At 38.1% G+C, this 27,184-nt stretch overlaps 1 protein-coding gene across 4 annotated transcripts in view; it reads right to left on the bottom strand.

The window, feature by feature from the left end:
* The window catches only part of tbc1d22a (TBC1 domain family, member 22a), a 146,602-nt gene that overhangs the window by 73,901 nt on the left and 45,517 nt on the right, over nucleotides 1-27,184 (bottom strand). The window contains exons 7-9 of one of the 4 annotated variants that reach the window (XM_059511502.1): nucleotides 26,024-26,086; nucleotides 25,625-25,690; nucleotides 21,179-21,293 (exon numbers count right to left, since the gene is read on the bottom strand). In XM_059511502.1, coding sequence (XP_059367485.1) covers nucleotides 21,179-21,293; nucleotides 25,625-25,690; nucleotides 26,024-26,086 — 244 coding nt within the window. The remainder of the gene's footprint in view (nucleotides 1-21,178; nucleotides 21,294-25,624; nucleotides 25,691-26,023; nucleotides 26,087-27,184) is intronic. The other 3 variants (XM_059511504.1, XM_059511503.1, XM_059511506.1) reach the window with 3 other exon arrangements.

The following is a 27,184-nucleotide window of genomic DNA, read 5'->3' as shown; positions in this document are numbered from 1 at the left end:
CTTACAGACCAGAGTCCACAACACATCAACTGTAATGCCTGCTGCAAGAAATTGATTTCCCAACGCTCTCCACTGACATATTGTCACTTTATGAATTCCACAAGACACAGACAGGTTAAAATGCTGCTTTAATCAGTTGAACACTTGTAATTCATAATTTATCATTAAGTCGATCATTAAGGAGTTCAGTAAAATATAATAAAAACTAGAATTTCTAAATATCCCAATTTCATAACTATTTTAAAATGTAACATATTTCAAAATAAAATGTATTGAATGTCTGTGATTGCAAAGCTACTCCAATCTTCAGTGTCACATTATCCTTCAGAAATCATTCTAGTACGCTAATAGTTTATAATTATGACTGTTAAAAACAGTTACACTATTTACTAATATATATACATCCCCAGGATTCTTCAATGACTAGAAATGCAAAATAAAACAGCACATATTTATTATTATTTTTCTTTGCAATTATGTAAAAGCCTGTCAATATTAATGCCTCCTTGCTGAATAAAAGTAGTCATTTCTGTTCTAATCTCACTGACCCCAAACTTTTGAACAGTAATATTTTCTGAGTTAGCAAAATTGATTTTACGGTTAAAGAATCTGTGAGTACTGATTGATAACTTGAGGGTACAGTTAATAGACCAATGAGTACTATAAAAAGTTGGATTTACAATCTTCTCTTCTCATATTATATAATCAATAGGCAATCATAGTCTTTAATTCAGCACATTTATTCGGGTTATGTTTTTTAATGATTTATTAATGTAGCAGCACTGAAGGTCTGACCCATATGTCAGGAATGTAGTAACAGTGGTTACTGTGTTTATTGTGTTTTCGACACTCGTAATTTATTATTCGATTACACAATATATGATAAATCGAAAGTTATATTTTCAGGTTGAGTTTTGATCTTTCATTTTTATCCTGAACTTATGCTTTTTGGCTCATGTAAGCAGCATGGAATATGTTAAGACCAACTATGTCCAAGGTCATTGTAATGAATTAACCCTTAATAATCATCCGGAAGAAGGAGGCGGGAACCGGCGGACAATCAAACGAAGCTTTAATAATTCAAAATAAACACAAAACAGCGCACCAGCCCCTCACGGACGACTGGTGCGCTCAAATAAAACCAAAACCTAAAATAAAGCCCAGGCCTGGTCCTCTCTCGTCCTTCACTGTCGTCGCTCCAGTTTTATATCCTTCCATCTCCTCCGTGGGCCTCGAGACCGGCGGGTCGAACAGGTGTAGCTCATCTCCAATCACTCCACCGGCCTCGCTCCCATGTCCCTCGGCCCCGCCCCACTCGGTACTCCCGAGACTGCGCTCTACTCACTCACCCCCTCCCCCCCCCCCCCCCTCCGGGGGGGACCGCTCACGGGGACCTGCGGGAACCTGGGGGTAGGACAGGCGAGGCGAGAGAAAAGGAGATGGAAGGAGGAGCGACAGAGACGAGAGAGGAGAGAAAAAAAAAAATCCGGTTCCCAGACGCACCGCTGCTCGGCCCTCCACCAGCTGGGTGATCTCCTCCGCGGTGCCTGGCGGTGGCACTGGACGGCACGACACTCCTCCGCCGCCCGGTGGACGGCGACGGCTCTCTTCCGGTTTTGGGCAGCCGGCAGGAGTCCCCCGTTCCCTGCTCCTCCCCGTTCCGGCGGATGGCAGCAGGCTTCGGCCACCTGGCGAACGGCACAGACTCCTCCGCTCCCTCACGGACGGCAGCCGCCCCTCCCTATCGTGGGCGGCCGGTAGCGAGCTCGCCCGTCCCCGGCAACTCGCTCCAGCCCACCGCCTCGAGCGTCCATGGCGGCACACTCCTCGCCTGCTCATTGGCACCGCGGATTCACCACAGCAGCGAGGGATCTTCAGCAGCGCGTCCCTCCTTCTCCCGGGCTTCGGCACCACTGTAATGAATTAAACCTTGCTAATCATCGGGAAGAAGGAGGCGGGAACCGGCGGACAATCAAACAACATTTTAATAAAGCAAAATAAACACAAAACAGCGCACCAGCCCCTCACGGACGACTGGTGCGCGCAAATAAAAACCAAAACACAACTAAAAGCCCAGGCCTGGTCCTCTCTCGTCCTTCACTGTCGTCGCTCCAGTTTTATATCCTTCCATCTCCTCCGTGGGCCTCGAGACCGGCGGGTCGAACAGGTGTAGCTCATCTCCAATCACTCCACCGGCCTCGCTCCCATGTCCCTCGGCCCCGCCCCACTCGTCACAGTCATTAAGGTCAATAATGCTCCACGTGTGTCCACGATCACATCTCCATATTTTGTTCCAGTTGGTTGAGGCCCGAGTTCCAATGGGGTACTAAAAAAAAAACTTAGCCTTGAAGGGAAAATACTGCCTATTTTTGCTTGAGCCATCTTTTTTTGAATAGTCGTCAGGATGTTGAAACAATCTAACAATAGAAATCAATTAGAAATGCAAGCTGAATCCTACCTGTGGCAAAACTGACTGTGACTGAACAGCACTTTTAGATAGATTTAGATAGATATCTCAAATAGATTAAACCAAAATAAGTTGTACATTAGTGCTGCAATGACGCGTCACACTGTTTACATCTCGCGTAATGGCATACTGGGAATGGAGAAAGTTGGATTCTATCACAAAAACAGAGACCACTGTTTATCAAAAGTATGGGAATACTTCAAACAGAGGCCAAATAAAATGGCCATTTGTTCCCTTTGAAAAACCGATATGGTGTACCACGGCAGCACAAATGCGATGCACGAGCACCTCAGAGGAAAACATCCTGGCGCTCTCCGGTGTTACGGTTTAATTGGTTACCGTGTGATCTGCTGACCAACTTCAGGTCTCTGCTGCAGATGTGATAGAACAACCGCAGCAGATTCTGCGATTCTAAAAGTACAAACTGATGTGATATTATTAAAACGCAGACTTGCTCATTGCACGATTTTGATATTCTTGTAAAGATTACAAGTTATTGGTATGATCACCCGTAGCGGCTGAAGCAAGGATAAAATAAAAAATAAAGTAAGTCTGTGTTGGTGCAGGTTTCGAACACGCGTTAGATATCTCGCCTAAAAACGCGTGGAAAACGCTAGTCGCGCCGCTTTCTCCTTCTTTCTAAAGTTGCACCCCTGGGATGTTTGCCGTTACGAAGCAACCATGACATGCTCTCTCCATGAAGACGCGGAAATTTCAGCAAAGGATAAATGGATTTGTAGCACTACAAATCGCTTGCAGTAGCTCTGCTACTAAATTTATTTCAAAATGGCAATCCATATACAGCTATGATCAGTAGTTCCTTCATCTTAGCTGAGCTTTCAATGTTGTTACGGGAAAGCATGAAACGGATTGGTTAGTTCTTGTCACATGACCCGCGGTGCGCTTGCGGCATTCTGAAGAGTTGAGATGTATTTAACTCGACGCGGTGCGGACGCGCCTGTTTTCGCGTGCGCGTCGCGACAGCGTCACTTCCATTATGAGGGCGCATACCGCACACCTACATTGGAAATAACGAACTTGAGTGCGCAAAGGACGCGATATGTGAACGGCCCCTTAAAAGACAGCGCACCGCGAGACAACAGTCACAGACCACCAAGCTACCCAGAATCAGCTCCAGATCTCTGGAAACCATGCTAAACCATAGCAGAACCCTGACTACATTTTATGGTTTGTGATGCTAAAGAACATTTAATGACATCTCAGACAACTGTAAATTTGTGGCTACTGTGGTTTAATTATAAGCGCTATCGTAAACTCATATTTACCATAGTAAAATAATTTTCTTTGCCTCTTTATTTTTGTATACTGTAAAAACTTCAACTACATTGGTTGAAAATGAATAAAGGTTGAAATATTATATTAGAAATTTATATGAAAAAAAAAATTTACATATTTTTTTGTAAAGTTATCCAAAGGATTCATTAGCTAATCAAAAAAAAACAACATTAGATTAATTATTTATTGTAATAAAATTAATCATTAGAGTAGTCGACTAATCGAAAAAATAATCGTTAGATTAGTCGACAGAAAAAATAATCGTTAGTTGCAGCTCTATTGTACATTTCTGTAATATGACCCCAGGGGCCGGTTGCACCAGCATTATGTAAGTTACAACGTAGTAAGTTTTGTCGTACAAGTTTTTAACTTAAACACTAATAAATGTTTTTTTTTTTTCGTTGCACCATTACACTTCGTTGAAGTGTAACTCTACGTATAAACTAAATATTTATGGAAGCGACTGGTCAGGAGTAACAGTTGGAATAAAATAGCAGACTAAATGAACTGCATCAATATGCTCTTCTTTTACCCGACAACCTTCAATCCTTTAGGCATATATGATGCTGCTGACATTTACACTCACAAACATATAAACAGAGAGAACAATAGGCCTTTGTGAATAAACATATTTTGTTTATTTTTTAGCGCGACATCTACAGCGCGCCTCTGTGTGCTTTGGTCAGTGTTGCTCATGTCAGATGAAATAATTAATAAATGGCATTTCCTATGTTTTTTTTCTATCAGTATTTATTGATCCTTATTTATTTCAATTACAGTTTCCGAATGTTATTTACATAAAAAAGCAAAACCCCTCTAAAACCAACCTTCTGACCAGCTTTGCCCGGGCTGGATGACCAGCTTAAGTCAGTCAACCAGCTTAGGCTGGGTTTAGCTTTTTTTTTTTTTTTTTTTTTTTTTTTCAGCAGGGAAATGCAATAACATTTCATGTGTCCTTTAACCAACCTCCACTGACTATACACTGACTTAATTTAACCAACTATGATAATACAAAGCTCATGGTTTTGGTTAGTGTTTTGTCATCGATATTCACATTATATTTTCTAATTGACACTTTGTTTCAGGACCTACTCATTGTCGAAATCATACTCTAGATTTAATACTGTCACATGGAATTGATGTTGATAGTGTCGAAATTATGCAGCCAAGTGATGATGTCTCAGATCATTATTTAGTTTTGTGCAAACTTCATATAGCCAAAATTGTAAAGGTGTTTAAGGAAGCGCTTAAGGAAAGTTAAGGAAAACAGTTTGACACCATGGTATAATGAGCATACTCGCACCCTAAAGAGAGCAGCCCGAAAAATGGAGCGCAGCTGGAGGAAAACAAAACTAGAGGTATTTCGTATTGCTTGGAAAGTAACCTATCCTACAGAAAAGCATTAAAAACTGCTAGATCCGATTACTTTTCTTCTCTTTTAGAAGAAAACAAATATAACCCCAGGTATTTATTCAATACAGTGGCTAAATTAACGAAAAATAAAGCCTCAACAAGTGTTGACATTTCCCAACACCACAGCAGTAATGACTTTTTGAACTACTTTACTTCTAAAATTGATACTATTAGAGATAAAATTGCAACCATTCAGCCGTCAGCTACAGTATCGCATCAGACAGTGCACTATAGACCCCCTGAGGAACAGTTCCACTCATTCTCTACTATAGGAGAGGAAGAATTGTATAAACTTGTTAAATCATCTAAACCGACAACATGTATGTTAGACCCTATACCATCTAAGCTCATAAAAGAGGTGCTTCCTGACGTCATAGATTCTCTTCTGACTATTATTAATTCCTCATTGTCATTAGGATATGTCCCCAAAACCTTCAAACTGGCTGTTATTAAGCCTCTCATCAAAAAACCACAACTTGACCCCAAAGAACTAGTTAATTATAGACCAATCTCGAATCTCCCTTTTCTGTCCAAGATACTAGAAAAGGTGGTATCCTCACAATTATATTCCTTCTTAGAGAAAAATGGTATATGTGAGGATTTCCAGTCAGGATTTAGACCGTATCATAGTACTGAGACTGCTCTCCTTAGAGTTACAAATGATCTGCTCTTATCATCTGATTGTGGGTGTATTTCTCTATTAGTTTTATTGGATCTTAGTGCTGCGTTTCTTTTGCATTCTTTTGCATAGACTTGAACACTTTGTTGGCATTAATGGAAGGTCATTAGCATGGTTTAAATCGTACTTATATGACCGCCATCAGCTCGTAGCAGGGAATGAAGATGTATCATATCGATCACAAGTGCAGTATGGAGTACCTCAAGGCTCAGTACTAGGGCCGCTACTCTTCACGCTTTATGTTATGTTACCCTTGGGAGATATCATCAGGAAACATGGTGTTAGCTTTCACTGTTATGCTGATGATACTCAGCTCTATATTTCTTCACGGCCCAGTGAAACACACCAATTTGAAAAACTAATGGAATGCATAGTCGATATTAAAAACTGGATGACAAGTAATTTCTTACTGCTAAATTCTGAAAAAAACAGGTGTTAATTATAGGACCTAAAAACTGCTTGTAATAACCTAGAAAACTGTCTTAGACTTGATGGTTGCTCTGTCAATTCTTCGTCATCAGTTAGGAACCTAGGTGTGCTATTTGATCGCAATCTTTCCTTAGAAAGCCACGTTTCTAGCATTTGTAAAACTGCATTTTTCCATCTCAAAAATATATCTAAATTACGGCCTATGCTTTCAATGTCAAATGCAGAAATGTTAATCCATGCATTTATGACCTCAAGGTTAGATTATTGTGATGCTTTATTGGTGGTTGTTCTGCATGCTTAGTAAACAAACTACAGCTAGTCCAAAATGCAGCAGCAAGAGTTCTTACTAGAACCAGGAAGTATGACCATATTAACCCGGTCCTGTCAACACTGCACTGGCTCCCTATCAAACATCGTATAGATTTTAAAATATTGTTTATTACTTATAAAGCCCTGAATGGTTTAGCACCTCAGTATTTGAATGAGCTCCTTTTACATGATAATCCTCGACGTCCGCTACGTTCTCAAAACTCAGGCAATTTGATAATACCTAGAATATCAAAATCAACTGCGGGCGGCAGATCCTTTTCCAATTTGGCGCCTAAACTCTGGAATAACCTACCTAACATTGTTCGGGAGGCAGACACACTCTTGCAGTTTAAATCTAGATTAAAGACCCATCTCTTTAACCTGGCTTACACATAAAATACTAATATGCTTTTAATATCGAAATCCGTTAAAGGATTTTTAGGCTGCATTAATTAGGTAAACTGGAACCGGGAACACTTCCCCTAACACCCTATGTACTTGCTACATCATTAGAAGAATGGCATCTACGCTAATATTTGTCTGTTTCTCTCTTATTCCGAGGTCACTGTAGCCACCAGATCCAGTCTGTATCCAGATCAGAGGGTCACTGCAGTCACCCAGATCCAGTACGTATCCAGACCAGATGGTGGATCTGCACCTAGAAAGGACCTCTACATCCCTGAAAGACAGCGGAGACCAGGACAACTAGAGCCCCAGATACAGATCCCCTCTAAAGACCTTGTCTCAGAGGACCACCAGGACAAGACCACAGGAAACCGATGATTCTTCTGCACAATCTGACTTTGCTTCAACCTGGAATTGAACTACTGGTTTCGTCTGGTCAGAGGAGAACTGGCCCCCCAACTGAGCCTGGTTTCTCCCAAGGTTTTTTTCTCCATTCTGTCACTGATGGAGTTTTGGTTCCTTGCCGCTGTCGCCTCTGGTTTGCTTAGTTGGGGTCACTTCATCTACAGCGATATCGTTGACTTGATTGCAAATAAATGCACAGACACTATTTAACTGAACAGAGATGACATCACTGAATTCAATGATGAACTACCTTTAACTATCATTTTGCATTATTGACACACTGTTTTCCTAATGAATGTTGTTCAGTTGCTTTGACGCAATGTATTTTGTTTAAAGCGCTATATAAATAAAGGTGACTTGACTTTCATGTAAGCAGAATATTGCTATGGAGAGATCGCTAAACTCGTATGTTTTCATATCATCATCAGTGCTTGTTCTGCCATCAGTGAGCGCACACTGGGTTGCCAGATGGCACAAATGAAATAAAACACCAGGCAGAAAGTGTATCCTTATAGGAGAAACGCTGTTTTGGGGCTTAAGTTCTTCACATCTGGCAACCACAAGCAAGACTTGTTAACAATGTAAGATAACGCAAATGCCAAATAAAAAACACGTTTCAGTATAAATAACGAGCCAGCCAATATCGTGACAATTATTTTGAATTAATCGAGAAAGGTGGATATCGTTATTGAGATTAAAATACGATTAATCGTGCAGCACTAATATAGACTAATGTTATTAATGTATCATTTTTAATGAAAACTTGTTTTTTTCATTTTTAATGAAAACCATTAGTATATGCAAGGCAAAAGTAGTTAGAATGAAGGATTAATTAAAATTCATAGTATTTAAACAATTTCTGCTCGTATATTTGACTATGCACGACTTTACAGAGAGCTTAAAAACGAATACCTATGCCCTGCCTTACGAACAACTGTTGCAACCAAATAATGTATAGATTTAGTTACAAACTAGCTAGTGGTTACTAAGCCTCTAGTGTATACTTAACGTTCTAATTTAAGTAAGAACTTACGAATGGCTGGTGCAACCAAACCCTGGTCATCATTGTGCATATTGGTCTTTCTACCGGTTCAAGTTCCCCAACCACTGATGGATAACCTGATGATACGGTTATTCAATACTTTGGAGACATGATTACCAAATACCAGTATTACAATTGAAAAAATTAAAACAGAGTATAGTTTCTGAATTTGTGAGTTCTGAAGGAATAGTGGGGGACACAAATCCATGACATGCAGAGCTAAAAACCTCTTGAGTTACAGCTCATTCCTCCACCAATATCACGAACACAAACGTAAATAGACACAGAAATGTCAAATTGAGGTATCCACAAAGAGAATATAAGCACAACAAATCCCTTCAACTGAAGTTAGACTCTTTGGCCTCAGCCATCACTTCCTGTTGGCCGTATCATCTTCCTTCATGCAGGGGTGAAGGGTAAATTCCCCCTAGCACCCTGAAGCATCCAACTGCAAGGAACCGGAATCATTTATGACGTTTGACTCTACACATCCCTGTAGCGCCATATGCCCTCTTTTCGCAGGCCAATGCAAACGGTCAACATCAGGTTAAAGGACACAGCGAAATTTCACCAGCCTTTTAAACCCTCGCCAAAGACAGCCCAGAGGACACTTCCCCACCCACAGGAAGTCACTGCCACAGCTCTGTCTGGTGGATTATGCAATTTGACCCTTAGGGTGTCCTAAGACTTTAACCCGGTACTACCCACTACTGCTCCCAGTGTTGGTTAATGAGCATCGAACAGAATCCACAGAATTGTAATTGAAGGCAAGGTTAATTAACAAGGAACTCAACTCTGCAAACATGCCATATCAACATGGTAAAATAACGATCGTTGGGTTGATAATTAATGAAGTTGTGCTGAAAGACAAGGTGCAGATCCATATGTGATTTATGGATATCATCATCTAGTTGTAATGAAGAAAAAGCCGGCACAAAGGAAGAACAATTTGCAATGAGAACAGATGAACGACTTTCACTGGCAGCTCCTAGAGGCAGTTGGAGGAAGGGCCCAAACCAAGTCTATTACATAGAGTTCCAGAAAAATTTTCAAACATCAACACAGCCTTTTCCAGTGCCAAATATGCCCTCAGTGGCTTAATTAGGTAAGTAAATATTATCTTTCATTAAAGTGTTCAGTCAAAGAAATTTACTCAAAGACATTTGATTTAGGTTGCGAAATAGATACTGACTGACTTACAAAAAGACAATGTGAGTGGTGCTTGCATGTGGAGAACAAACTGTCACAACACTAGGGTATTGTGGGTGGTTGCCAGGGCTTTGCTAATTGGTTGCTAAGGTGTTCCAGGTGGATTATTAATGGCAACATAAAAAAAAAGATCAAGACGCTATTAAATCCTGGACTGTAGACATAGCTATGGTGCCTTTATTTAAGTGTAAAGGTCCTTGCACACCGAGTCTGAAATGTCCGTACACATCTTTTCCCCCGTATTTGCAATCTTTTCCTATCAAAATGCTTGCTGCGGATGTGAAAATGCAGAAAATCCAAACTGGTCTAATTTTTTTTATGATGGACCAAAGTTTAGGAGCAGTATGTTAACGTGACTGACACAACGTGAGGTCGTATTTACTTTTTAACGTGCGAAAATCTCGGACGAGAATTTCAGACTCAGTGTGCAAAGACCCGTTTTTGCCAATCGATGTCGGGCAAAGAGGAACGTTTAAAAATTGAGATTAGGGACTCGTAAAATTATCTATAAGCAACATTAACAGACTCGAACTCTTATGAAAAAGAAAAGCTAAACATTTTGTCTGAAGGATCATGTGACACTCAGGAATAAAAATATACTTTTTTCAATTGTAATAATATTTCATATTTTATTTAAAACATTAAATTAACCTTTTTTTAATGTGTATTTGATATGAATGCAGCCTTTGTAAACATAAGAGACTTCTTTCAAAGTCATTTATAATAAAAAAATTTAAAAAAATTAAAACTTTGAATGGTAGTGTAAGCATAGACAAAATGCTTTGGGGATTAAAAATGTAACTAATACAAATCAATACAGAGTGTCTTGATCCGCAACAGACTCTTGTAGGAAGGATTTAGCTCCAGAGTGGATTATGGCCCATGGATCCAGTTATGACTACTTTAAAATATTCTGCAAAACTGCAGTAGACTTGTGGGACTCAAATCTGCTCATCAGAGGCATAAACGGCTCCCTGAACATGTAACCATAGCAATTGTTGTGACTTCAGAAATATTACAATATTTTTTATCGCCGCTCAGTGTATACGAGTAGGAGTGAGTTATGCAGAATGGATGGAGTCCAATAAACCTCAATGTCTGAAATAGCTTGATGTGAGTGTGGACTGGAGATGAAAAACGATAAACATCACAACTCTATTTGCAGCCACTACAGCATTAGCATTAAATGTAAGAAAAAAATTAATAAGAGAGGTGAACTTCCCTGAGTGTGAAATATTATGCAAGATTAGCCTATTAAAGAATTCATTTGCTTTCATTAGAAGCATAAGGGGAATCATTACATGTGCTGTAATGGGAAACTCATGAGGCATTAAGAGAGCACGGCCAGACAATAAAGCTAAACTTGCAGTTCTTGTAAATTGATGCCAAAAAATAAATAAATTGATAAAAATTTTGAAAGAGAGCAAATACATTTTCACGGGTGGCCGAGTGATGTTTCCATAGAATACTCCAAGAAATGATTTTGTTAATTGTTATAAACTGCACCAAGTCTAGCATGACACGATTCACAGATGTAAATGAACAAGAAGTGATTTCTCATAGCGAGGATCTGCACAGAAATTCAATTTATAGCTTTTTATAGCCAAGTAATTAAACTAGATCCAAAAATATTCAATAACTGTGATTAGTCAGAGAAAACGAATGACTTTATGACAGGGCAATTTTTCCAGATCATTTTTGGCATTTTACACTCAGAGATGAAAAAAAAAAAATTAATGTGCAGCTCACAAAGCGAGACATAGCTCTGCTTATGGATGAAGACATGAGAAAATGAATCGTTTAAGTTAATATTATTTGTTAATTATTCATTTTCCATTTCTGTTCGATTATGTCAAACATTATTTCTGTTGATGTGTTGTTACAATAATATTACTTACCACTTTACTATTTGGTAGCGTTAGTTCTTAAGTTATGATATTTGTTAATGTCACATTATCCATTTAAGTTACTTAATAACATTTGGTGATGTTATCTTCTGCAACATTACAGTATCTGTTAATGTTATGATATTCATTCACGCTACATTGTTATGCCATAACATTATGCTACATGGTAACGTTATGTTCTTCAGCAACATTAAATTACCTGTTAATGAAACAACATTACTTATTAACATTGCAATATTAGTTAATGTTATGTGACATTATTTGACAACACTGTTGCATTATTCCATGATAAATGAATGCGCTCTAGAGCAAAAATGTCAAAACCTGAAGGTCAAATGGGTTAAATAGAAAGTTTGACATTATTTATGATAAAACCAAACTGCTGGTATCCTTTACTCATCAACAGTTCAGGTAAGTCTGGAAGGGAACTCAACCAAAAGGGAAATGAGGAAAAGTACCTGCCACTAGACATCTCAGGCATCCCAAGGCAGTTACTTAACAACTCGTTAGAGCAAATGAGGAAAGCTAAGTTCTTCAAACCGAGAAATCCGAACAAACCGATACTCATTAAGGCCTCAGTTGTGGGTCACACACCACTAACTGTTCAAGTCAGCCATGGAGGCTCCATGGCACTTATTCAATGAACAGCCCACAAAACCTTGCCGGAAGATGGACTCAAAGCAGGAGTCAGCAGTTACAGGGTAAGTGGACTTAATGCGCATGATGTAAAAGACATTTGGAATCTTATGTGACAGATGGTGCCTCCAGGGAGATTATATGTACAACATCCAACAGGAATGCTCAGGGTGATAGAAAATTATCCTCTACGGAGCAGAATGTTGTTGTGGAGGAAATCTTCTAGCATGACTCTTCTTGTATGGGCTAATTGCTCATGCTAAGTAACCAAACAATGATCCCTTCCAGCAGAAAAAAAAAAAAAATGATGGAGAGTTTTGCAGGAACGCTTAGAACCTCTGAAGGTTTACATGATGTCAAAGTCCTATGGTTTCTAGGTCGCTCAATCTTTGGTGCAATGAACGCCTTCCAGGTTAAAGTGAAACTCAAAACTGTCTCTTGTCCATCTTCGGCTAACGGCTTAGATCTCCTCTCTTCACTCTTTATTCCTTCAACCAGCACTGATGGTGCACACTAATGGTTCAACCAATCCAGTTGATCTTTAACTGTAGCGCCACTGATCCACATCTGCCCTCCAGAACATTACTCCGGGAGAATCTATACATGGAGATGAAGCAAATGACACTATCTTCCTCCTGAATCAATAGTGTGCCACACTATTGCACATACCATTTCATCACACACTCATTACTTTCAATTATAAAACTTTATAGCAGTCTAATGGGATAACAGATCCAAACGGAAAGAAGAGAGGAGAAGAACAGAGTGGCCAAAGAACAAAACCTTCCGAGACAAAGTGGCTGCCTGATTCGTTGGAGACTTCCAAGAAGAACCGCACTGTAGATTAAAAATATTGATAGAATAGACATATGTAGCTTAACGAGCTATGCAAATTAAGCCAAATGATTAAGAGAGTAATGAATGGAGATATTGGATGGGTCTGATGGTTTTGAAGCATTTATTCATACAGAGAACTATAAGCCAAGGCAAATGAAAATGACTTTAAACCTAAAAATGTCTGATGTATATTGAGGGGAAATTGATTTCTACAGAAGTGAAAAGTCCTTTTAACAGATGTTTAATCAGTCCACCAGGAAACAGAGTCATGTTTTTACTTTGACTTGTGCAATTAATGCTTCTGAGGAAGAACTATTTGCTTTTGAACAGACAAAATGTTCCACTAACTTGCTCTGTGTTGTATGTTAAACAGCTTTGATTATTGTTAATTAATATATTGACTATATAATATATTGATATATGTACATGACCTCAATAATTTTTGATGATGCAATGTATCGCCCATTATATTTACATAAAAAAACACTATCAAAAACACAATAAAAAAAAATGTTTCGCCTTGCACTTACGTCTTTTGCAGCTTCTTGTACATAAAGTGGTGAAGTCATGAGGTGCTAGTTCAAAAAAAATATATATAGTTATATTCTGCAGATATGGCCCTGTTTAGGATCTGATTAGGAATTGTGTTTTTCAGTAATAGTCCATCATTTACAAAGAAAAGAAGGTCAGGGGAATTTTTTTTTCTTAAAATGGCATTAAATGGTCTTAAAATGACAATATCGCTAATAAAAAAAAATGTTATGACGCAATATCTCGCACAACAAAAAGTTGTTATCGAAACAGGCCTAATTGCAGGTATCATAGATTTAAAGGGGAAATTGGATGCAACAGTGTGTGGGGACATCCACCCTACAATGATAAAAATGCATGTACTCCTTTTTTTTAATTCCCAAAAAACCTAAATAGTCTCAGTTAGCAAGCTGTTTCTATTGCTGACAGACTGTCCCATTAACATTTTTCCATTCTCAGCCAGTTGGACGCCGTCTGCCATTTTCTCTGTGCTCAGACTGCTGTAGCAACAATGTCTCATAAGCAATCCAGGTGTTTTGAAGTCTCCTGATTCGAGAGCCACTGAGGATGCAGTTGATTAGTTTTTTTTTTTTTTTTTTTTTTTTTGGTATTCACCAAATACATAAAATAATAATAATAATAATAATAATAATAATAAATAAAAAACAGAAGACATGGATGGGGTGAACAGCAGCTTTTTATCATTTAAAGAGCCATGCACTGAAATGGCTCGCTATGAACAGAACTGTTTTTGACATGGTAAAAGGGGTGTCGTTTCACACGACCACTGACGAATTTTAACCAAAATATTTTGTTGACATTTCATTAAGACCTTAAAGAATCATACTAACTTGTGAAAAATAGGCATCCGATGTCCCCTTTAAAGTAAAGTAGTTTACCAAAAATGAAAATGTGTCACTATTCAAGCTCACGTTTTTTTACTATGCCATCCACTAGAAGCTGATTAACATACAGAATTGCACCAAGAGTTGCCAGTTATCAGTTAAAATCATCAAACTACATGTTAGTCTGAAAGGTTAGAGGACAACATTAGATGTTTAATACTCGTTACAGCATGGTAAGGATTTTTTTTTTTTTTTTTTTGTGAAGTAGACAAGGTTTTTTAATGAATCATAATTTCATTATGTTATTATCCTAGAACACTGTCTTAGACTTGATAGTTGCTCGGTCAATTCTTCGTCATCAGTTAGGAACCTAGGTGTGCTATTTGATCGCAATCTTTCCTTAGAAAGCCACGTTTCTAGCATTTGTAAAACTGCATTTTTCCATCTCAAAAATATATCTAAATTACGGCCTATGCTCTCAATGTCAAATGCAGAAATGTTAATCCATGCATTTATGACCTCAAGGTTAGATTATTGTAATGCTTTATTGGGTGGTTGTTCTGCACGCTTAGTAAACAAACTACAGCTAGTCCAAAATGCAGCAGCAAGAGTTCTTACTAGAACCAGGAAGTATTACCATATTAGCCCGGTCCTGTCAACACTGCACTGGCTCCCTATCAAACATCGTATAGATTTTAAAATATTGCTTATTACTTATAAATCCCTGAATGGTTTAGCACTCTCAGTATTTGAATGAGCTCCTTTTACATTATAATCCTCGACGTCCACTACGTTCTCAAAACTCAGGCAATTTGATAATACCTTGAACAGTGGTTTTCAGCCTGTGGTCCGGTGGTATTGCAGGTGGGCCACCAATTATTTTCTATTAATTTCCAGTCCATTCTAGGGCTGTGCGATTAAAAGAAATCGTCATAAAATCACGATTTGTGCTTGCGCGATTTCTAAATCGCTTTATAGCACGATTTTCCGCGGCCCTGACTTCCCACAGTATGCTATCCGATCCAATCAGAATGCATTGCACCTAGCGCGAGAACAGGAAAGACTGGGCATATGCCTAACTCCAGGTTCACACTCTGTCTGCGATGCGCCTTTTTTCTGAGCCCATGTTAACTGATCAGAGCGTTCACACTGCACGCGGTAAAAGGCTAGAAATAAAAACGTGCGAAAATAATTAATATCTAACACATGAGCATAGAGAGAATTGTGAGCGCACAGGACGCAGTTTAAGTGAGAGGAGACACGTTTTAAGTACGCACACTCTCTCCGCGCAGAGCAGCGTGTATCTGAGCAAGCACGTCTGGTTTTGTGGCAGAGCAAAGGAAATCTGCGTCCGAACAGAGAGATTTGCACTCGTGCATTATTTTAATGTGCTTTCGCATTATATTTATGCACTCTCGCTGCTGACCGCATATACATACTGTATACACACTGCAAACACCTGAGGCACCGCTACAATTAATGAGCTCTATGAACAATGCATGGCAAAAAAGAAAAAAAAAGTACCTGGACACGGGAATTTTTTTTTTTTTTTTTTTTGCCATAAGTCAATACATTTTGTTAAATCTTTACTATAGTGATAATTTTGATTTATGTCTGTTCTAGAGACGTTACAACTTTTTGATAAAGCTCTAATTGGTTTTCTTTTGGAAATATGTTTCAAAGTAATCCTAAATGCATTTATGACTGTAAAAGCATATCGGTGTGTGTCACAATCGCAAAATTGATCAAAGAAATTGCGATAGGTTTTTTTTTTGTCCATATCGCACAGCCCTAGTTCATTCAATAAATACTGTTAACAATCTAGTTTCTGAGTACTAAGTTATTACAATAGCGGGGTCAGTTAATTTTTTTGAAGTGGGCCGCGCAAACATATGTGTGTGGTTGTGTGGGCCGCGAGTTGAAAAAGGTTGGGAACCACTCACCTAGAATATCAAAATCAATTGCGGGCGGCAGATCCTTTTCCTATTTGGCGCCTAAACTCTGGAATAACCTACCTAACATTGTTCGGGAAGCAGAAACACTCTTGCAGTTTAAATCTAGATTAAAGACCCATCTCTTTAACCTGGCTTACACATAACATACTAATATGCTTTTAATATCCAAATCCGTTAAAGGTTTTTTAAGCTGCATTAATTAGGTAAACCGGAACCGGAGCCGGAAACACTTCCCATAACACCCTATGTACTTGCTACATCATTAGAAGAATGGCATCTATGCTAATATTTGTCTGTTTCTCTCTTATTCCGAGGTCACCGTAGCCACCAGATCCAGTCTGTATCCAGATCAGAGGGTCACTGCAGTCACCCGGATCCAGTACGTATCCAGACCAGATGGTGGATCAGCACCTAGAAAGGACCTCTACAGCCCTGAAAGACAGCAGAGACCAGGACAACTAGAGCCCCAGATACAGATCCCCTGTAAAGACCTTCTCTCAGAGGAGCACCAGGACAAGACCACAGGAAACAGATGATTCTTCTGCACAATCTGACTTTGCTGCAGCCTGGAATTGAACTACTGGTTTCGTCTGGTCAGAATAGAACTGGCCCCCCAACTGAGCCTGGTTTCTCCCAAGGTTTTTTCTCCATTCTGTCACCGATGGAGTTTCGGTTCCTTGCCGCTGTCGCCTCTGGCTTGCTTAGTTGGGGTCACTTCATCTACAGCGATATCATTGACTTGATTGCAAATAAATGCACAGACACTATTTAACTGAACAGAGATGACATCACAGAATTCAATGATGAACTGCCTTTAACTATGATTTTGCATTATTGACACACTGTTTTCCTAATGAATGCTGTTCAGTTGCTTTGACGCAATGTATTTTGTTTAAAGCGCTATATAAATAAAGGTGACTTGACTTGACTTATCAACCATGCTACTGTGAAAAATTCTAACCTGTCATTTGCTTCTGATCATCCGATAGCTTGCTTCATAGGACAAAGCATGCAATGCACAAATGCATGACACCTGCAAAGGAACAGCTCGTTTTCTATTTTGTAACTTTCCCAGTTGTTTCTGTAACGTAAAAAAAAAACACGAGTTCATTTAGTACATCACTAAATAAATTTATGAAGTGACGCAAAGTAAACATAAAAGCAAGGTAAAATGTACACAAAAAAGGGTGGATGGTATGACATTATAACATTATGCACATTAAACCATGCTCACATTATAGGTGTATACATTTTACCTTGCTTCTATGCGTGAAGCATTGCTAATTATGCCATAAACGATCAGGGCACTCGAAAAGTTGTATGCACTTTTTTTTGCTGACACCCTTGGGTGCTTTATTAAGCATTAAATTAAGTCACAATGTCCTGCCATTACAATGCATTCACCCAACCAGATATTCATTACATTGTCATTTGTATGATAATTTTTAGGCTAGCTATTCCTGATGCTCAGACCCTAAAAACTCCTAAAACTAACTTTATTTTTCTCGCTTTGCATTGTGAGTTTTTTTGGCCAGAAGAATCATGGCTGTGGGTCATACTTGATGCTGATGGCTCTGTAAAACTACTCAAGCAATCAAAAACTGCAAAAAACTTTCAGGCTTCCTGTACAATAGTTTGACTACCATGAGGAAGTTCCCCTGCAGTCTTGCTGCTAGCACAAATCAATAGGATTGAATTTAACTTAAGTTTGCTTTTTCTTCCATCAGGCCTTGGCCCTCAAAGTACAAGAACTCACAGAGCAGATTATAAATTTCATTTGTTGGGAGCAAATTGTATTCAAATACATTTTGAAGGCTCTCAGAACAAGGACAGAAAAGCCCAATGAAGATTTTTCCTGTCTCCTCTTGCATTTACTTACAAGCGTAATGAAAATGATTGTTTAATAATGCAATGCCCTAACAGCAATGTACACACCGCCAAAGCACTAACTGGCCCCTAATTTAGCCCTGTCATTATACTTTTTTTTTTTTTAAGCAGGAATCAAAAACAATCCATGGCTTAAAGAAATAACATGATTCTGCTAAAAGGAAATTTTGGGTGCATTTCATTCTGGGCTGCATTAATAAAGGCTTATTCTCTGATCCAGAGTATTTTAGACAAGCAATGTTGGGAGAAACTAATTAATAGTAGCTGTATAGTTATCCACTGAAACATTTATATCCACCTTAGCTTTCCTTGGCACAAAAATAGTGATTTACAAACAAATCATGTTTTTAGTCGGTTGTTTATAATAGCTGTGTTTTCATCCACCTATTTTTATGCGCATTTTGGATTATCGGATTTTTAAAAAACGCTGGATGGAAAAGGCAATGCACATAAACTTTTGCGCAAAACTGAGTAGGATAACTTTTTATCCGGTAAGAAAAAATGCATATAAACTACGATGGAAACATATTTACCGAATAAATTGCACCATGCACATTGAAAAAGTCATGTGACTTTGTTATGAGATGGAATAACCAGTGGACCGATCTCGCTCACAGCATCTATATGTTGTTTTGGTCATTCTCAAATGCCTGAGGAAACTTTGTCAACAAAGTCTTTCTGTTTAATTACTGTCTTACACAACTGCGTTCCTAAAAAGCAGGCATCCACCTCTAAACGCAATGACCGTACTTAGTGTGTTATGTCTGCTCTCTCTAAAGCACAAGTAATTTATTACATATGAAAACTAGGGGCAAGTTTTCAGGATTCAGTTTTCAGCATTTCAGGAAGTTATGATTTTGTTCTCTTTGACTCGTTGAATGGAAACCGTGCTTTATTCGCAAATTTGCGCTCAAGTTAAATTTGCATCTTTGGAGGGAAACAGTGAATTAATCTATGGATACAATTAGTTTTGTTCTGTTTCATGGTAATCTTCCCCTCCTATAAGTTGTTAACTGCTAAGACAGGATCAAGTCAAACTTGAACTAAAATTCACAGAAAAGTCATAATTATGACTCTCATTAACGCATCAATGTGAGTTAGGGAGATGTCAGGCTTCTCAGTGGATAAAGGACTAGAATTCTGGTCTGTTTCGAATTAAGGTACTTTATGATTCAGAAGATATGGGGTATAGTCCACAAGTCATGGACCACTTTTAAGACTTTTTTTAAGCTTAAAATTTTCAGACCCGGTTTACTGTAACTGAGTAACATTCAAAAAGATCCTTGGATGTGGAATAGAATGAGATTAATACATTAATAATATCATGCTAATAATAATCTCAAAGTCAAACAGCTATTGTCATATCTGTATGAACTATTTATCTGTAATTGATCGCTTATTCATTTGTACTGACTGTAGCTGCAATAGTATATTTCTCCAAGCTACTCATAATTTAAAGTACCTTCCCATATACTGTAAACAAGTAGTGAATTTTGGCGTTTGCCATTACACATGCGTTGATGGATGTGGGTCTCTCGTCAAAATTAAAAGCCGTGATGTTTTGCTACTGCTTGCCCTCAGCAGTCAGCACTTGGCCCACATAGCACACTTTGAATGAGTATCTGTCACACATGGCACCATGCCTTATTGCGCCGGATGGAGTTGTGGGAAATAAATTGCTGAGAAAGTTGGTACACCAAACTTTGCTCCACACACACTAAAGAGAGAGAGTTCTCCCAAACATCTTTATCATAGGAGAATAGGGCCTTCTTAAGGCATCGTCATCATCTTATGACAAATACACACAGTGTATACAAACACAGAGGCATACAAAACTGAAATAAAGTACGCCTTACAGAGAAGGAACAATTAAGCATCTCATTTCACCATGATACCAGAAAGAAACAGTGCTGGGAGAAAACCAGAAAGGAAATAAATGTATATAAAAACCAAGATATATCACTGCAGGATGTCTTAGGCCTGGAACATACTCAATGCAAGAATGTCTTGTATGATTACATACGGATTACTCATTGCTCAAATTTCAAATACACATTCTCAAATATAAACATCACTGCATTAACAAAAGCTTACAACATAATTCAGAAAGGAGCATTCACGTTGACAGCGATTTGGTGTGACAAAGCACCCAGAAGTCACTCATTCTCAAGGGAGTGTGTGATTTGCGGCGACATGAGCAACTGCATTGGAGGCAATGCAACAAAGTTGGGCAGAAATGTATGCTAATGAGCACTGATGCGACATAACCATTCTCTTTCAGGTCAACCACTGTCACGCTAAGCTTTTGTGTACTTGTGTAGAGTATTTTTCAGGCCTGAAGGACAAATTGGACGGAACTTGCAAAAACAAAGTGGAGGCTTTGATTCCTCACGATTAGACAAGGTCAAATGACCCAGGAAAATGTGTCCCCATGGATGCCAACGACTACAGAGCCTGGGGAAAAGACCCCCATCCTCCATCCACTGAGGGCATCAATTGAGCCGCCCTTGTTCACTGCTTGGTTCAGGTTATTACGGTCTCAGAAGTCCATTGGAAGGGTCCCTCTGGGCCCTTCAAAATCATTAGTCTGGACATCCCGTTTAGTCTACTGGAAATCAAGCACTTAAAGGTGTAAAGGTCAAGAAAATGAAAGACATTGGGAACAATCACAACGATTGAATCTCACAAAGAAAAAGAAGATCCTTGAAAAGGTTTAAAGGGGCAGGTTAAGACAAATTTGTATGAAATTGTGATTGAGAAATTATATTAAAATTCATGCCACTGGGCATATAACACCCACGCTGACTTAACACCAAAAGCGAAGAACAGAAAACTAGTGAGTTTACACAGTTGAGCTGTTTTTGGAGTTTGCCAGGGCCCTATACATAACTATAGATCTCATATTGTAAAAGGTTTATTGACTTACCGATATACTCGAAAACATAAACGACGAAGAAGGGTGTGACAAGGTCATTGATGCCTTGAACGTAACCACTGGCTGGATGTCGTATCGCCCAGATGAACAGAATCCGCTCAAAGATCTAGTAAAAAGCAGCAAAAGAAGAAGATATCAGAATATATGTTCAGCATTTGTAAGTAGCAGATATTGATATATACTGATTCATGCAATGCAACACGAAAACAGTTAGTAGTAGAATTTGAGCGTACAAGGTCACTCAAACGGTTTTAATTAGAGACACAGTGGGATCAGCCACCCCAGCCAGCAATCAATTAAGAAAATCAATTAAGCCTTCTGAGCTTTTTAATCATTAACATCACAACATTCAATAGCATAGACAGCAAGGTGAGAAATTACAAGAAGCTGTGTGCATATTTACTATTAGATGGGGCTTTCGCTTTATTTGTGGTTTTGCCAAGTTGGATGTGTTCCTGGATTTATATGATTATAGGTTCTGGCACAACACTGCAATTGAACAATCAGATTTTAGGGTGAGGATTAGGTTTGGCCTAGGGTTGGATGTGTCAAAAACATAATTTGATAATTTCTTATTTTAGGGGTAAATTTTGTTTAGTTTAGTTTAGTCAAAGACTATAGAATGCCCAAGACATGTCACTTGTATAGCTTTGAATTTGGAAAAATGCAACACTCAATATGGCCGCTCTATCAAACGAAGCCCCGCCTTCTAAGCAAAAGAAGGTAAAGTCAGCGCAAAACCACAGCTGCCGTTAGAATCCCCAGTTGCTATAGAATTAGTCAGCGTTCTGAGATGTACATCAAGGGTCCTGTTTACACTAGTACGTTTTCATTTTAAAACGCATAACTTTGGCTACGGTAACGCCTGTTGTTTACACTACTCCAGCATTTTCGACCCTTAAAAACTGAGACTTTTGAAAATGCTGCAGACCTCATTTTAGTTTGAAAACTCATTTGGGGTTGTGTTTCAGTGTAAATGGAGCAAAAAGCAGACTTTTGAAAACAATGGTGTGGCTCCTTGACGATTGTGTAAACATTAACATCATGCTCATTGCTGTACCCATAGATGTGTATAGGTAGATTCCAAGCAGTTAAAAGCTTCCGCCATCTAAATAATAGGTAATCTACCTAAATATATCTATGTTTGTACCTGTATGAATGGTCATGTGACATGCGTTTTCGGTTGTGTAGTGTAGATGGAGATCGTTTCTGAAACACAGTGAAAACTCCAAGGATCATTTTCATTTTAAAACGGCATTTTAAAATGAAAACGCACTGGTGTAAATGGAGCTTAGGTGCACTGTAGGGGTGCTCCGATCACGATCGGCCGATCGTTATGCGCATCTCGTCAGTAAAGCCGGTTCTCTAATCAGCGGTAAATTCCATCAGGTGCGTGATTTCACATAGAGCAACTGTTACTACACAGAGCTATTGTTAACTGAGAAGCTGCGCAAATCCACGTTCATTTTCATCGTTTATTTGCGCATCTTCTCAGTTAACAACGGCTCTGTGTAGTAACAACTGCTCTATGTGAAATCATGCACCTGATGGATTTTACCGCTGATTAGAGAACCGGCTTTACTGACGAGATGCGCATTAACGATTGGCCGATCATGATCGGAGCACCCCTAGTGCACTGGTTGATCTAGCCTGAAAAAAATATATATATATAATTTTATGGCTAACTGAGCAAAATAAACAACATTTATGAAAAGGTTGTCAGATTTCTTTGGTGATTTCAAATATGCAATTTAATCGTAAGCTTGGCAAACAGTTTTGGAGAATTTGATGTTCCATAATTCAAAAAAATAGAAGCCGCACTTGTAACTGAAAAGGCATTTCAAAGATGGCACCGAGCAACATGACTTGCCTCAAAGGGACTTCGGTTTAGTTTAGACCTAGGGATAAATTTAAGCCTAAAGAATATTTAGTTTTCATGTGACAGCAGGAGCTTCCCATGTGCATTTGAGGGCCTAAGAAATTAGGTTAGGCATTCAACAGTGTAATCAACAGTTTTAGGGTCAGTATTTATGGTAGATACTAAATAGATATACTTAATTTAATCAATATTTTGCCATGTCATCTAAGTCAAATGTACTTTAACTTAAATGTCTCACTTTTTATAAATATTAAACAGTTAATATTTTACAAAAACATAATATTTAACATAACCATAATATTTTGTTATGGAAAGAGCAGATTCAACACAAAATACACTACCATTTTTCCCCTTAGATTTTCTTCAAAAACATTCTGCAGTCTTAATATACGTGTTATCCACTACTGTCATTTTTTTCAACAGCATGTTTCAATTTAACTGTTTTACTATTGTCTCGATGCAAATTATGTCTTGTTTGATTACAAAAAAGAAAAAAGTTCAACATCAGTAATTTGACTAAAATACATGATCCAGGAACATGTCCTACTTGGCAAAATCAAATCCATTCTTTAAATACATTTCTGAATATAGATGTAGTGTTTCTGAGTTAGGAGTAATTTCAGTTCTTTAACTACAGATGTTTTTAAGTCGAATCTTTTGACTGCAAAAACCAAGAACTTTTGTGGCACTTTTGCATTCCTTTCTTTGGAAACAACACCTTAATTTAAAGTGATGGTGACTTTAATTTTTTTGCATCACCTTGCTGTCAGCTTAATGGAAAGAAACATGAAGTTTGACTTAAATCAAGAGGGAAAATGGAAGACTTTCTCTTCTCTTATCTCTGCCTCATGCAACTGACATCTCCCGCGCTCTTTTCAGGGCGTAATGTATCTGTCATCCCCAAATAAACTCATCTCGCATGTTGAGCCCTAAACAATAAACGTGTACAAGGCAGCTCACGCTTGTTTTTTATTCTGGATCCTGTCGATCAAATGGTGTGCCTTTCTTACTGCGTTCTTTTCTATGATCAAAGCTCCATTTATCAAAGACTTTAGACTGGTAATGTGAGTTTCTCCACATAGCTGACATCTCCTGCCTCTTTTCTCCCTCGTACCCTCCCATCTCCTCGAGGTAGGCATGGCAAGATCTCGCTCTCCTCCAGAAGCCCATTACATAGTGGAAATTAGACACTAAACCAGGCAGCAGAAATCAATGAGCGAGCTGGAGTGCATTGAAGCGCCTGAAGCGAATACATTATCCATTTATTTCGTTAGAAGACATCCACAGTGGAGGCCTTGTCCATACTTTTACTTAACACTGCATGCTTTTTGATAGTCATTTTTAAACGCAGAATATTTTTTTGAAAGGCACCGGGGTGAAAGGAGGAGGAATCTTGCTCAGGGCCACAATGCATCGACATACCATGTCCAGCAAGCCCATTAGACTAAATTTTCTGATATGAATATACAATTCAAGCCCGCATTGGGTCTGGTTATGTACGCCAACAAGTATTAAAAAAATAAAAAATAAAAAATGGAAGACCGTAAGGCAGTCTGGACCAGTATTTTATTATTATTAATTTTATTTTTTTGTTAGTGCATGCCCAGAAGACATTACAATAAATTTCTTGCATGCTCTCATGTGAGATAAATGCAGCAATAGTATTTCAAAGCCAGCCGACTCAATGTGAATGAACTCAGTTAAAAGGCTTATTTCTTAAAAAAAAAAAAAAAAAAAAAAAAGAGTCATTGTTTACTCATCTGATGTCATTTCAAAACAGCGTGACACATAGTCCTCCAAACAATACAGAAGGAAATCCTTAAGAACTGCATGGGTTGCTTTTGTCCATGCAATTATAATAGATTGGAACCGACATTTTCTAAGATTCAAAAAGGATGTAAAGCACCATAAGGGGTCTATATGACTTCTGCCCTACATTCAAAGTCTTCTGAAGTCATACAAAACATTCAAATGAGGAACTTTATTTTATTTTATTAGCATATATTTAAGGCAGTATGACAAATTAAAAAATGCTGTTAATATAATAAAAACATTTTTTGCAGAATAATAAGAAATTGTCCTTTATTATTATGAAAATACATTTCACTTTTTTGCTTTTAACTTGTGAAACAATATTTTAAGTTTATTAAAGTAGTATACAATATAAATAATAATACTTGTTTAAAAAAATCCTTAACTGGTATATACGCTTAAGACAGTAAATACTAACTTTTTAGGTTAGACTAGATTTTGGTCTAGTCTTTCACACACATCAATGTTATGTATAGATTACTTTTACCACATTTATACGGTGAAGTTGGATGCTTTATAAATCTGAAAGCTTTTTTCAATAATCATTTTGAAAGTATGGAAAACACTATTCAGAATTCCTCCTCTTGTGTTACATGGAGGAAATACAATCTAATGGGTTTTGAAACAACATAAGCATGTTCATTCTGAGATGAATGGTTTCTTTCAGGTTCTTTCTAGTGGCTGGGTGTGAGTTTGTTAGGATGAACGAGTCAAGCTGAGTAAAATGGGTGGTGCAAAAGTCTCACCTCTTGCACAGAAGCTTGTTGAAAGAGAGGTATAAGAGGATTAGTTCTCGGTATGTCAATGTGTATCTGCAGGGAAGAGACACAAAAAGAGGAGCACAAGCAGGTTAGGACAGAACAGACTAGCGAGAAAGCTCAGCGAGAAAAAAGCCTGGCAGTTTGAGGCTGCGCCTGAGAAGAAACTCACTGAATTCTTCTTCCTGTTCTGGTATTCTATTTCCGGTATACCTTAACACACGCTTTCCGACAAAACATTTCGGGTTCGAGACTCAGCTGGCTGACCAGAATGAGAGTTTGACAGACAGATAGACAGATAGATGGCTGATGATCGAGTGACATGCTTTTGAGTGGCTGGTGGAGAGTAGCATGTGACGTGACTCTGGGCGGTCCATCTGTCCTTACCTCAGTTACCTTGGGCTGCAGAACTAAACTTTCTGGACTCATCCGGGGAATATCTATGTGAATCTGATGGTTCAGAAAACACACACATATATATATTTATATATATAAAATGTGGATGCCAAGAACATGAAGAGTTATGGAACTGAGAGAAGACAAACACACAAATACTCATATACATTTTCACTACTTTCAAATCCACATTTCATGAACATTATTTATTCTGCAGGAGTGAATAATTAGTAAACTTTGATTATTCAGCTTTTGCAATTAGTTAAAATATTGAGTTCAAAAAATCACATCAGTTTTTGACAATCATAATTGTAATTACAATTATTATACAATTAATTTATCCAAATAATATTTTTGGCACACAAAAGACCATTCACCATTTAATTAGAGATATGGAAAAAAATGTAACTAAATGACACATCTCCTGCCTAACATATCTTTTTTTAAGTCATATGGATAAGAAACAAAATAAAGGTAAGTGATACGATGTTTTATTTTTTGGATAAGCTATTGTATTCACAACATGATCTCATTCCCACTTATAAAAAGATTTTTATCATTAGCTAGGTCTACACTTGAACAATTGCTTTATAACAGAAAATCAAGTTGCAATTCTAACTGAAAGCAACACTAACTCTGGTTTTGCATGCTTAATACTTTAAAGCTGCTGGATTTAAGGCTATCTATTACATAAAGTTCTATATAAATAAGTGTGACATGACAGGACTTTATTAGAAGACCGAACTGCAGAGCTTGTGCAAATCTACATGGTTGTTATCAGATGTGTTCTTAACTGCTGCTTTCTCACTGCTGTCAGTTTTTGATGTTTATTTCGTTATTGAGAGGACAGCATGCGGCATATATTTGCACATTCATCCAAACATCACTCTGCCGCTTGAGGTCCGGCTGTGTTTGTTTTGTGTTAATTTCATGGTCTTATATTAGGTCATCTCAGATTGAATGACTATTCGATATTTGTCAAATTTTGTATTTTTATTTTTCTGTCGATGTTGGCGATAATGTCGACTAATCGTTTTATCCCTAATTATAATAATACATTTTAAAATTTTATATTTAAATCTTGAATGAATGTATTTTTATATGATTGCATTAGATACTTTACAAAAAATTAAGCAATTTCAAACCTCCCAA

Source organism: Carassius carassius, chromosome 26 (assembly GCF_963082965.1).
Source record: "Carassius carassius chromosome 26, fCarCar2.1, whole genome shotgun sequence".
In the NCBI taxonomy this organism is placed as follows: Eukaryota; Metazoa; Chordata; class Actinopteri; order Cypriniformes; family Cyprinidae; genus Carassius; species Carassius carassius.
This window is presented reverse-complemented; position numbering and strand designations above follow the sequence as displayed.